Source organism: Heptranchias perlo, chromosome 9 (genome assembly GCF_035084215.1).
Source record: "Heptranchias perlo isolate sHepPer1 chromosome 9, sHepPer1.hap1, whole genome shotgun sequence".
NCBI lineage: Eukaryota > Metazoa > Chordata > Chondrichthyes > Hexanchiformes > Hexanchidae > Heptranchias > Heptranchias perlo.
This window is the reverse complement of record NC_090333.1, coordinates 37916469-37931080: the sequence shown is the minus strand read 5'-3', so window position 1 is coordinate 37931080 and position 14612 is coordinate 37916469. Positions and strand designations below refer to the sequence as shown.

General features: G+C 42.5%; 1 protein-coding gene across 2 annotated transcripts in view; it reads right to left on the bottom strand.

Moving 5' to 3' along the window:
* eps15 (epidermal growth factor receptor pathway substrate 15) overlaps positions 1–14612 on the bottom strand; it is a 160312-nt gene that overhangs the window by 1702 nt on the left and 143998 nt on the right. For both annotated transcript variants that reach the window (XM_067990232.1, XM_067990233.1), the window contains exons 21-24: positions 8591–8660; positions 6276–6352; positions 3623–3785; positions 3175–3362 (exon numbers count right to left, since the gene is read on the bottom strand). In XM_067990232.1, coding sequence (XP_067846333.1) covers positions 3175–3362; positions 3623–3785; positions 6276–6352; positions 8591–8660 — 498 coding nt within the window. The remainder of the gene's footprint in view (positions 1–3174; positions 3363–3622; positions 3786–6275; positions 6353–8590; positions 8661–14612) is intronic.

The window sequence follows — 14612 nt, the reverse complement described above, 5'->3', positions numbered from 1 at the left end:
ATACCATTCGCCTTCCTAACTGCTTGCTGCACCTGAATGCTTGCTTTCAATGATTGGTGTACAAGGATATCCAGGTCTCGTTGCACCTCCCCTTTTCCCAATCTATCACCATTCAGATAATAATGTCTTTCTGTTTTTACAACCAAAGTGGATAACCTCACATTTATCCACGTTATACTGCATCTGCCATGTTCTTGCCCACTCACCCAACTTGTCTAAATCACATTGGAGCTTCTTTGCATCCTCCTCACAGCTCACATTCCACCCCAGCTTTGTAACGTCTGCAAACTTAGAAATGTTACATTCCGTTCCCTCATCCAAATCATTGATATATATTGTGAATAGCTGGGCCCCAAGCACTGATCCCTGCGGTACCCCACTAGTCACTGCCTGCCACCCGGAAAAAGACCCGTTTATTCCTACTCTCTGTTTCCTGTCTGTCAACCAATTCTCAATCCATGTCAGTATATTCCCCCCAATCCCATGTGCTATAATTTTGCACACTAACCTCTTGTGTGGGACCTTATCAAAAGCCTTCTGAAAATCCAAGTACACCACATCCACTGGTTCTCCCCTATCTATTCTACTCGTTACCGCCTCAAAAAACTCCAGTAGATTTGTTAAGCATGATTTCCCCTTCATAAACCCATGCTGACTTTGTCCAATCCCGTTAATGCCTTCCAAGTGTTCTGTTATCACATCCTTTATAATAGACTCTAGCATTTTCCCCACTACTGATGTTAGGCTAACCGGTCTGTAATTCCCTGTTTTTTTCTCTCCCTCCTTTTTTAAATAGTGGGGTTACATTTGCCACCCTCCAGTCTGTAGGAACTGTTCCAGAGTCTATGGAATTTTGGAAGATGACCACCAATGCATCCATTATTTCCAGGGCCACTTCCTTTAGTACTCTGGGATGTAGATTATAAGGCCCTGGGGATTTGTCAGCCTTTAGCCCCATTAATTTCCCTAGCACTTTTGTTTTACAAATACTGATTTCCTTCAGTTCCTCCCTCTCACTAGACCCTTGGTTCCCTAACATTTCCAGGAGGTTATTTGTGTCCTCCTTTGTGAAGACAGAACCAAAGTATGTGTTTAATTGTTCTGCTATTTCTTTGTTCCCCATTATAATTTCCCCCATTTCTGACTGTAAGGTCTTCACTAATCTTTTTCTCGACATATTTATAGAAGCTCTTACAGTCAGTTTTTATGTTCACTGCTAGATAACTCTCATACTCTATTTTTCCTCTTTTAATCAATCTCTTTGTTCTCCTTTGCTGAATGCTAAATTGCTCCCAATCCTCAGGCTTGCTGCTTTTTCTGGCAATTTTATATGTCTCCTCTTTGGATCTAATACTACCCCTAATTTCTTTTGTAAGCCACGGTTGAGCCAACTTTCCTGTTTTATTTTTGCACCAGACAGGAATGAATAATTGTTGTAATTCCTGTACACGTTCTTTAAATATTAGCCATTGTCTATCCACCATCGTCCCTTTTAGTAAAGTTCCCCAATCTATCATAGCCAACTCGCACCTCATACTTTCGTAATTTCCTTAATTTAGATTCAGGACCCTAGTTTCGGATTCGACTACTTCACTCTCCATCTTAATGAGGAATTCTATCATGTTATAGTCGCTCTTCCCTAAGGGACCCCACATGACGAGATTGTTAATTAATCCTTTCTCATTGCACAATACCCAGTCTAGGATCGCCTGTTCTCCAGTTGGTTCCTCAACGTATTGGTCTAGAAATCCATCACGTACACACTCCAGGAATTCCTCAGCCACAGTATTATTGCTAATTTGGTTTGACCAATCTATATGTAAATTAAAGTCACCCATGATTACAGTTGTACTCTTCTTGCATGCGTCTCTAATTTCCTGTTTAATGCCCTCCCCTACATCTCCACTACTGTTTGGGGGCCTATAGACAACCCCCACCAATGTTTTCTGCCCCTTGGTGTTTCTTAGCTTCACCCATACAGATTCCACATCATGATTTTCCGAGCAAATATCCTTCCTCACTATTGCATTGATTTCCTCCTTTACCTTTTTTCCTGTCCTTCCTAAATATTGAATACCCCTGGATGTTCAGTTCCCATCCTTGGTCACCCTGCAGCTATGTCTCCGTAATCGCAACTATATCATACCCGTTAATATCTATCTGCGCTGTTAATTCATCTACCGTATTGTGAATGCTCCGCGCATTAAGACACAATGCCTTTAGACTTGTCTTTCTAAGTTGCTAGTCATCTTAGTGTTATTTTGCACTATGGCCCTATTTGTTTTTCACCCTTCTCTTCTCTGCCTTCCATTATTGCTTCTTCCCTTTCTACAGTTTACCTCCTGATGTTGTGGAGCAGCTCAATAGGCTACGGGATCAGTCAAGATTCTTGCTACAAGCTGGCAATTCTGCATTGCTAACCAACAGTTTCTCAGGGTTGAATGGCTCCTGATCAAGCCACTCTAATGTTAGACCCAACTGTTTCCGATGGAGTCACTTTGGGGTGCACAGGAATACGCACAGGGACAGGGAAGGAGACCTAACTAGAATCACCATGCAGCTCAGAAAATTTCCCTTTTTCAAAGCATCAATATTTTCATTAGTATTTCTCTCTATAAACAGGAAAATACTTGGAACAAAAATTTTAGACTTGAGTTGCCCTCAAAGATCTAACTATTTACTTTTGGTTTTTTTCTGTTGCCAGTTTCAGAACAAGTCATGTTAGGTAGTTGTACATTGAAATGCACAATCTGTTCACTTTCCCCATTTTTTAACTTTATTGCCAGCTTCCCCCAAACTCTCCTCAGGCCAAATAACATCCCCAGCCCCAAGGACAGGCAAAAACCTTGCTCCCAGACCTCTGAAAATGCTGTTGGCAAACTGTTCAAAAGGAAAATTATCAACAGTGGCCTGGGCTGACCAGCCCTCCAGTTTCTCCCCTTTTCTGTCTAAAAGGCATTAAGGCCTTTCAATTTAAACCTCTCCTCTGCCAGCACTGACAAGATGAGCAACATGCAACTGTGGGTAAGAATGCATGTTCTGCCATTCCTTGACATAGCACACAGACTTCCAATCTGTTGCAGGATCTCCATCCTGCCGTATATACATAAACAAAATCTGTTAACTACGCAGATGATTATCAACACACACATACAAACTAACAAACACACTTACAGCATTGAAGTTTGCAAAATTTGTGTTGTCTCCAACACCTTGACTTGGAGAAGTAGGAGCAAATGGATCCTTAAATGGATCGATGTGATTTTCTTTATGGAATGAATCCCCTGAATTAAACGGATGGAAAGGATCATTTAACTTGAAGGAGTCGGATGATTCTGACTTTACAAGGGAAGGTCTTTTACCTACATTTAAAATAAAAAGACAAAAACATTAAACATTGACATTAAAATTCACCTTGAGGTGAAAGACAGTTGAAAAGGTTAAGTTTCAAATTAGTTAAAATCTGATGAGAGGGAAAGTGAATATTATAAATTGGGAAAAAAAGGAAATTCCCCGCAGTGAGCAAATGAAGCTTGATTAACTTTGTCTGAATAATCGAAAGAAGTAGAATTAGCATTTGAAACAAAACTCAACCATTTTTGAGGTCCTCCTATTTACTTACCAGGCGGCGGAGGAGGGGGTCGTGTTGGAGTGCCAACTTTTGGTGGTAATGCCGGAGGCACCTCTTCATTTTTTACAGGTTCATCTATAAATCCATTTTTTCCAAAGGCATCATTATCAGGGTCTGCTACTGCAGGAGAACCGAAGGGATCTGCATGGTTGGACTGAATGTATATATTCAGAAAGAAAACAGAATGACGAACATTACCAGTGATGTTAAGCTTATGGTTGTGAAAGACCTGCACCCTGTGGACATAATACAGCAGGAGAACTCATAAATGTCAAATAATTCACTTAATTCAATCAGTACAACTTGTCTTCGTGCAATAAAACAAAAGATTGAACACGCTATGCTTCCCCGCATCAATGGGCCATCTTGCCTGACTTAAACAAATTAACTTCCAACTACTCGCCTGCATTCTAATGGTCTCACAGCTATTGCTGGGTAGAACTGCCCTTGCAGCTTTCTGTTTTCAAAAACCTGACTGATTGTGTGGTTCTCTTTTTTTAATCTCGCTGTGTTCACATCAGAGGGAAGTCAATGCCAAACAAATCCTGTCAAGTGCCTGAAACAGAGCAATCCCAACATAATGGATGTGAGAGGTTTATTGATTACAGAGAAAGGATAATGAATTTCCTCTTCTTTATGTTGTATGGAGAAACTTCAAAGCCTAGCTACTGAGGCTGCACATTTGCACTTCCCTTTTCACTTTGTTTCTTGCAAAGGGTCTTTTTTAAATTCAATTTCTGGATATGGGTGTTGCTGGCAAGGCCAGCATTATTGCCATCCCTAGTTTCCTTTGAGAAGATGGAGGTGAGCCTTCTTCTTGAACCGTTGCAGTCCATGTGGTGAAGGTACTTCCACAGTGCTGTTAGGTAGGGAGTTCCAGGACTTTGACCCAGTGAGGATGAAGGAACGGCGATATATGTCCAAGTCGGGATGGTGTGTGGCTTGCAGGGGAAGTTGGAGGTGAAGGTATCCCCACACACCTGCTGCCCTTGATCTTTTAGGTGCTGGAGGTCGTGGGTTTAGGAGATGCCGTCGCGTTATTGTAGTGTATCCTGTGGATAGTGCATACTGCAGCCACCTTGCGCCAATGGTGGAGGCAGTGGATGTTCAAAGTAGTGGATGGGCTGCTGATCAAGTGGACTGCTTTGTCCTGGATGGTGTCGAGCTTCTTGAGTGTTGGTCTGTGGCTGGTCCAGTTGAGTTTCTAGTCAATGGTGAGTCCCAGGATGTTGATGGTGGAGGATTCAGCGATGGTGATGGCATTGAATGCCAAAGCAAAGTGGTTGGGCTCTCTCTTGTTGGAGATGGTCATTGCCTGGCACAAATGTTTCTTGCCACTTTATGAGCCCAAGCCTGGATGTTATCCAGGTCTTGCAGCATGTGGGCATGGACTGCTTCATTCTGAGGAAATGCGGATGGAGCTGAACACTGCAATCATCAGCAAACAGCCCCTCTTCTGACTTTATGATTGAGGGAAGGTCATTGATGAAGCAACTGAAGATGGTTGGGCCTAGGACGCGGCCCTGAGCAACTCCTGTAGCAATGTCCTGGGACTGAGATGATTGTCCTCCACCAACCACAACCATCTTCCTTTTCCTTTGCCCTAGGTATGACTGAAGAGTTTTCTCCCTGATGCCCATTGACTTCAGTTTTACTAGGGTCCCTTGATGCAACACTGGTCGAATACTGCCTTAATGGGATCTTGCAGCGTGCAAAATGGTTACTGCATGTGCCTACAGTCATTACACTTCAAAGTAGTATATTTATATGAGGCTCAATGAGACATTTATGAGACATGATAATGCGCTATATTAATGCAAGTATTTTTTTCAGCAGCAGTATGTGCTGGTACACTGATGTTGTATGTCACAGGGTGAGTGCTAGGATATAGCTCTCTCCATTGGGAGTTTATAATCTCACTCTGCCTGGAAAAAAACACCTGAATCTGTATTGCACTCATATACCTCCTGACAGCTTGTTTAAGAGTGGCATAGCCAAAGGCTTCGCAACAGATTGCCTGCCCACTCTCTATAGTTAGAGAAAATTGCAGGGTGTGTGTGAGATGTACTTAAGGAGGCTGGAGAAAGTAGCTTACAGAAAGATAAATGAGAGGGATCAAGGGAAAGAAGTCAATCTTCAATTTAGATTCCACTAGTTTGGTTTGTCCTAATCAGTATTAATTAACTGTGCCCATCCTCAGTGCCAATACTTATTATTACAAATTATACAAGATGGATGCACCCAATTCCCTGACAAAGCACAGTGCAAAATACCGCTAGAGCTTCTTCAGAACACTTTGTTATAAAGAGGCTTCCAGTACTTTTAGCTTCTGTACACCATTTATCTTCAAAGCGTTGTTCTAAATATAATGCATCACCTCATTGCTATCAATGCAATTATTCTTAAATTAGATATGCCCCCAGCAGCCTATTTCTTGGCTTAAAAAAATAATTCTACAGTTAAACATGGACAAAAAAAGGAGACAAATCAGCTTTACAATTCCCAACAGCGAAACCAGCCCAACATTCCTTTAAGCCCATTTTCTAAAGCTTAATAACCAAGGGACAGCAGCAGCCATGGGAATTTCTTAAAACAAATGATTAAAAATAACAATTAAATGTTCTGAGTACACATTTAGAATTACCTGCGATAATGTGTTGAAATCAGCAAACCCACTTCCAAACGAATCATTTCCAAACATTGAGACAAAAGGGTCTGCAACTGGAACACAGAAAGATAGTGATATCATTGTCAAAACTGTAAAGTTTCATTACAAAAAATCTCAAAAATTATTTTTTTTCCATGTCTGCTACTATTTAAAAAGGGTCAGTCACATCAGCAATATTGAAATGCAATACATAGAAATAAATCAGGTCTACAAGGCTTTGAAGAGCTATATCCAAATGTTTTATTATTGTAGCTTCAGATTTGCTAAAATAAATTGAAGATTGCAAAATATTGATGTTCATTATTAAATACTAACTTTATTGAAAAGGTAGATTTAAAGTTTTCATACCTGATTCTTTTTGTTTTTATATTGGATTCACGAGAAAGTAAATTATTTTTCTTTTACATTCAAATTTTATAATGCCATTGTGCATTTAATTAGACACTTACACGATTATTTAATGAAGCCATTGTAAATTTTAATTCCACTTTGCTTGTGTGAGGATTGCATTCATACAGACAGGTTTCATGGCATGACAGTGCTTGCACTGAGAGCTATGCAATTCAGGGGCTTGAGGTACCTTCTTTGATTTTGAACTCTGGGTTAGCTAGGCCTGAGGATTGAGATGAGGAAGGAGGAGGGCAGGGGGTGAAGGGAAGAGAAAGGGAGGCCATGACAGTTGGAGTTGCTGCCAGTGCGTGGTTTGCTGTGCCAGCGTGGGCAGTTTGTTTTGTACAAGAGTCATTAACACTCTTTAGCCACATGCTCTAATTTTAGTAGAAAACGCCATACATATAATACAGGTAAGTGTACTTAATATGTATATTTACTTAAACTTCCATCACCATTGTGCAAAACTTTGCAGTCTGTCTCTTTCAAAGTTTGGAACATACGAAATTTACAGGCAGGAAAAGACCCACTGGTCCATTTAGCTGTCCCACATGACAACACAGACACTCCCTACCCACTGAAGCCACGTAATTTCCTGGGAGAGGCAAAAAAAGATTAAAAACCCAGACCAATTAGGGAAAAAAATCTGGAAAATTCATATCCGACCCCTTCAGGTGATCGAAACTGGTCCAGGAGACCACATTGGCCCTGATTTATGTTACAGGATACCTACCTCTTGATCTCTGCCCCAGTCAGAAACAAGTGAAACTCTCTCTTGAAGGAATACAATGAATCAGCGTTCACCGCACGAGCCGGCACCTGGTTCCACAGGTCCACTATTCTCTGGGAGGAAAAGAACCACTTCCTAACATCCAACTTCGTTCTGCCCTTACGTAACTTATAAGCATGATCCCTGATCCTCCCTAACCTACCCAATTGAAATAATTGGTCCACATGAACACAATCTAGTCCCTTCATTATTTTATAAACCTCAAATCAAATCGCCCCAGTCTGTTTTTCTAAAGTATACAAACCAAGCTCTTTGAGCCTATCTGGGTAACTAAGGTGTTTTAGACTGGGAATTAATCTTGTGGCCCTCCTCTGCACTCTTTCGAAAACCTCAACATCCTCCACCACGTGAGGAGGCCAAAACTGGACACAGTATTCTAACTGAGGTCTTGTACAAAGACAAAATGGTATGCTTTGTTTTGTAGTGGATTGTCCTGTGAATACAACCGAAAACCCTGTTTGTTTTGGCTATAGTCTCACGGCACTGGTCATGAACCTTTTGGAGCTGCTCGTTATTGGTTGAGGTTGCTTTCTTCTGCTGGGCTGGAGTAGTTATTCCGATTGGTCGAGCTGACCGCAATGACGGCACCCCTATCCATACCATGTTGCTGTTGTTTCCATACATAAGTCGTGTGAATATGACTGTGTTTAATACTCAGTTTTTAATTTATGAATCAAAAATGCAATTAATCACATCTGGATTGCCAATTAGCCACATGTGGCTAGTGGCTAACATATTGGACAACACTGCACTAGGGGAATAGAGAAAGAGACAAATTGGCAAGAGAGAGAGAGAGAGAGTGAGTGTGTGTGAGTGTTTGGGGGAAAAACAGGTAGCGAGAGATTGGAGAGCCAGAGAGACACACATTGGGAGGACAGAAACTGAGAGGCATTGAGGGGACAGTGAGAGCAAGCGCGCAAGAGCGAGCTCATGGCGACACCCTGAAGATGACACAAACAGATTAGCAGAGAGTCCCTGTAAGTAACAGTATAGCGGTCCATTAGTGTGTGTATTACACACACACACACACACACACACACACACACACACACACACGTTGATAATACAGGTTAAATACTACTATGTACATCACTAGAATGAAATTTCTCACCTGTTTCAGCAGTGGATGAGACTGTACCACCACCAGGAGCAAACGGATCATTGATTTTCAATGCTTCAGTCTAAAATCAAACATATATAAATATGATCATTCTGAATTGTTTGGTTTCATACACACATGCCTGTAAATTCAGAAACAAAATACTATCTCAAATACATGTGCATCTTTACCAGATATAAGTAATAGTTAATTCCAATTTGTTTGGGACACAGAATGCACTGACGGCAGAATCTGGTTCAAAACAATATTTTTGGTCTGTCCTGATTTTTCAGACATACCAGAATTTCATGAGATCAGAATTAGATCTCCAAAAACACTCAACATAAAAGCAGAACTGCTTTTGCCAGTTTTAGGTTGAAGTTCAAGTATGCAAATAGCATAACACTATGTAATGCACTGGTTAGTATTGTTTATATTAGAAGTATTCACTTAAATAATGAACTCCTGAAAAGATTGACTTTACTTTCGAAATCTTGCATGTGTGGTTAGGTGCATAGTTGTACCCCAAAGGAGATAGAAGTGGGTTTATTCCTAAAACTCCTTGGAAGATGAGTTCCTCCTCCCATTTAAATCATCTGGAGAGGCATCTAGTGAAGACAAGAAACCTCCCTAAATGGGGAAGTGGTGAGATCAGAGTCTCACTATCTGTGCACCTCCTGTTGGGTGGTTACGATCATCATGTTATCTTCTCACCCTTTCAGTTGAAATAAATGCATAATATAGAGGATTTGAAGGCAAATAAAAAAAATTGAAAAATATGCATTTGCTAAAAGGGAAATATATTTACATACTTTGATTGAAACTTTCCTTTTGCATTAATTTTTTTCAAAAACATTCTTCCTTCCTATCCTGAAGGCATGTTGGGGATGGTCCCTCAGGAAACAGGAACCCTCCAACACCTCACATGAATGATCATTCTTCAGTGATTGCTGGTAGTTTATTTGACCATGGAAGGTATTACAACTAAGTCTGTTCCTGTCCTCACCTGATGTCTGCACACATGCCTTTATTAGCTCGACTCACTAGATAATTATCAGGGGCAGGGACTTTGACTAATTTTGACACCAGGGTCTTTAAGACCAATCACAACACTCCTTCCAGCACCCTGTTACAATCCACTAATTCAGCACAGACTAATGACTGAATCTGGACTGTGTATATACATCAAATGATCAATTTAAGGAATCTTACAACACCAGGTTATAGAATCATAGAAGTTTACAACATGGAAACAAGCCCTTCGGCCCAACATGTCCATGTCGCCCAGTTTATACCACTAAGCTAGTCCCAATTGCCTGCACTTGGCCCCTATCCCTCTATACCCATCTTACCCATGTAACTGTCCAAATGCTTTTTAAAAGACAAAATTGTACCCGCCTCTACTACTGCCTCTGGCAGCTTGTTCCAGACACTCACCACCCTTTGAGTGAAAAAATTGCCCCTCTGGACCCTTTTGTATCTCTCCCCTCTCACCTTAAATCTATGTCCCCTCGTTATAGACTCCCCTACCTTTGGGAAAAGATTTTGACTATCGACCTTATCTATGCCCCTCATTATTTTATAGACTTCTATAAGATCACCCCTCAACCTCCTACTCTCCAAGGAAAAAAGTCCCAGTCTATCTAACCTCTCCCTATAAGTCAAACCATCAAGTCCCGGCAGCATCCTAGTAAATCTTTTCTGCACTCTTTCTAGTTTAATAATATCCTTTCTATAATAGGGTGACCAGAACTGTACACAGTATTCCAAGTGTGGCCTAACTAATGTCTTGTACAACTTCAACAAGACATCCCAACTCCTGTATTTAATGTTCTGACCAATGAAACCAAGCAAGCTGAATGCCTTCTTCACCACCCTATCCATCTGTGACTCCACTTTCAAGGAGCTATGAACCTGTACTCCTAGATCTCTTTGTTCTATAACTCTCCCCAACGCCCTACCATTAACGGAGTAGGTCCTGGCCCGATTCGATCTCCCAAAATGCATCACCTCACATTTATCTAAATTAAACTCCATCTGCCATTCATCGGCCCACTGGCCCAATTTATCAAGATCCCGTTGCAATCCTAGATAACTTTCTTCACTGTCCACGATGCCACCAATCTTGGTGTCATCTGCAAACTTACTAACCATGCCTCCTAAATTCTCATCCAAATCATTAATATAAAAAACAAATAACAGCGGACCCAACAATTATAGTCCAACAATTTTATTTTAAAATCACAAGCTTTCGGAGATTATCCCCTTCGTCAGATGAGTAGTGAATGAGAGCTTCTCAAATCGTATATCTTATATTAGGCTGGGACACCATCACACCAATCAAAAGGTGTCGTTGGTGTTCAGACAGGTTAGCCACGGAAAACAGAAGGTCCCAGTATACTGAATACACATTGTGTCAAATTACACAGACAGAGAGAAAGAGACCCAAAAGGCAGAGAGAGAGAGAGAGAGAGAGAGAGAGAGAGAGAATATTAAAAAGAGATAACTTTTTTTCCCCCTTGCTGGTGGGGTTACGTGTAGCGTGACATGAACCCAAGATCCCAGTTGAGGCCGTCCTCATGGGTGCGGAACTTGGCTATCAATTTCTGCTCGACGATTTTGCGTTGTCGTGTGTCTCGAAGGCCGCCTTGGAGAACGCTTACCCGAAGATCGGTGGCTGAATGTCCTTGACTGCTAAAGCGTTCCCTGACTGGGTGGGAACCCAGTCCAGAATGTCACCCGAGCACAACGCAACGCCATCAACGCTCTCAAGACCAACCGCAACATAGTCATCAAACCAGCGGACAAAGGAGGAGCCATTGTCATACAGAACAGAACGGACTACTGCAAAGAAGCATACCGACAACTGGACAACCAGGAACACTACAGACAGTTACCCGCAGATCCGACCAAAGAACACACCCACCAGCTCAACAAACTGATCAAGACCTTCGATCCAGACCTTCAAAGCATCCTACTTGCTCTCATCCCATGTACTCCCCGCGTGGGAGACTTCTACTGCCTCCCAAAGATACACAAAGCCAACACACCCGGACGTCCTATCGTATCAGGCAACGGAACCCTGTGTGAGAACCTCTCTGGATACGTCGAGGGCATCCTGAAACCCATCGTACAGGGAACCCCCAGCTTCTGTCGCGACACTACAGACTTCCTACAAAAACTCAGCACCCACGGACCAGTTGAACCAGGAACACTTCTCACCGCGATGGACGTCTCGGCACTCTACACCAGTATCCCCCACGATGACGGCATCGCTGCAACAGCCTCAGTACTCAACACCAACAACAGCCAATCTCCAGACGCCATCCTAAAACTCATCCGCTTCATCCTGGATCACAAGGTCTTCACCTTCGATAACCAGTTCTTTACCCAAACACACGCAACAGCCATGGGGACTAAATTTGCACCCCAATACGCCAACATTTTCATGCACAAGTTCGAGCATGACTTCTTCACTGCACAGGACTTCCAACCAACGCTATACACCAGATACATCGACGACATTTTCTTCCTATGGACCCACGGCGAAGAATCACTGAAGAGACTACACGATAACATCAACAAGTTCCATCCCACCATCAAACTCACCATGGAATACTCCTCAGAATCGGTTTCTTTCTTGGACACACAAATCTCCATCAAAGACGGGCACCTCAGCACCTCACTCTACTGCAAGCCCACGGACAACCTCACGATGCTCCACTTTTCCAGCTTCCACCCCAACCACGTCAAAAGAGGCCATTCCCTATGGACAGGCCCTACGAATACACAGGATCTGCTCAGACGAGGAGGAACGCGATGGACACCTACAGACGCTGAAAGACGCCCTCGTAAGAACGGGATATGACGCTTGACTTGTCGATTGACAGTTCCGACGGGCCACAGCGAAGAATCGCATAGACCTCCTCAGAAGACAAACACGGGACGCAACCAACAGAGTACCCTTTGTCGTCCAGTACTTCCCCGGAGCGGAGAAACTACGCCATGTTCTCCGCAACCTTCAACATGTCATCGATGACAACGAATACCTCGCTAAGGCCATCCCCACGCCTCCACTACTCGCCTTCAAACAGCCACCCAACCTCAAACAGACCACCGTTCGCAGCAAATTACCCAGCTTTCAGGAGAACAGCGTCCACGACACCACGCAACCCTGCCACGGCAACCTCTGCAAGACATGCCAGATCATCGACACGAATACCACCATCACACGAGAGGACACCACCCACCCGGTACATGGTTCATACTCCTGTGACTCGGCCAACGTTGTCTACCTCATACGTTGCAGGAAAGGATGCCCCGGAGCATGGTACATTGGCGAGACCATGCAGACACTGCGACAACGGATGAACAGACACCGCGCAACAATCGCCAGACAGGAGGGTTCCCTCCCAGTCGGGGAACACTTTAGCAGTCAAGGACATTCAGCCACCGATCTTCGGGTAAGCGTTCTCCAAGGCGGCCTTCGAGACACACGACAACGCAAAATCGTCGAGCAGAAATTGATAGCCAAGTTCCGCACCCACGAGGACGGCCTCAACTGGGATCTTGGGTTCATGTCACGCTACACGTAACCCCACCAGCAAGGGGAAAAAAAAGTTATCTCTTTTTAATATTCTCTCTCTCTCTGCCTTTTGGGTCTCTTTCTCTCTGTCTGTGTAACTTGACACAATGTGTATTCAGTATACTGGGACCTTCTGTTTTCCGTGGCTAACCTGTCTGAACACCAACGACACCTTTTGATTGGTGTGATGGTGTCCCAGCCTAATATAAGATATGCGATTTGAGAAGCTCTCATTCACTACTCACCTGACGAAGGGGATAATCTCCGAAAGCTTGTGATTTTAAAATAAAATTGTTGGACTATAACCTGGTGTTGTAAGATTCCTTACATTTGTCCACCCCAGTCCATCACCGGCATCTCCACATCATCAAATGATCAGTTTTGGAACAATGATTATGCATAATAAATTAGGTTTTTGCAACATCACCATGTTCAGCACTGTGTGGAAATTCTTTTAGGACATGTCAATTCACTGCCTCAAGACAGCCTCACCACCCTACTGGAACTTAAGTAAAATCATTGGGTTTACATAGTCATTTAATAATCTCCGACTTAGCATTAGAATTCAGATATGAGCAATAACAATATCTGATGCCTAGGGCAAGTGATTTTCTAAATCAGTTACTTGCATTTTCATTGCCTCAAGGACATTTGGAGTATTTAGGTTGCACCTGGTAAGTGGAGACATTTGTCGGAGTTATCACTGGATGTTACACCCACACCAATTCCCCTATCTCCCCCTAAACAATTTTCCATTGTAATAAAAATGCAACTTCACTTTTGTTTATAGATCAGTTGAACTTAGCTTCCCCAACTTAAGACATCACCAAGAACACGTTAGGGTGACAAGCACTTCATCCATACTGCGTGTACACTTGTAAACAATTTTACAACACCAAGTTATAGTTCAGCAATTTTATTTTAAATTCACAAGCTTTCGGAGATTTTCTCCTTCCTCAGGCAAATGTAGATCTTGAAACATTTGCCTGAGGAAGGAGAAAATCTCCGAAAGCTTGTGAATTTAAAATAAAATTGCTGGACTATAACTTGGTGTTGTAAAATTGTTTACAATTGTCAACCCCAGTCCATCACCGGCATCTCCACAGCGTGTACACTGCACAGAGTGATGAATTCATCACAGATCACGGTATGTAGTATAAGCCAAGATAAACAAGTAATAAGCAGCTTTGTTTACAAATTTAACCTGCTGTAGCTCTACAATACATTTGAATCGTAGTATCTTTCAGATCAGACATTAAACAGAGCCCTGACCGACTTCTCAGGTGTGCAAAAGATCCCGTGGCACTATTCAAAGAAGAGCAGGGGAGTTCTCCCGGTATCCTGGTCAATACATATCCCTCATACAACATCACTAAGAAAAACAGATTATCTGGTCATTTATCTCATTGTTGTTTGTGGGACCTTGCTGTGTGCAAATTACAATACAAC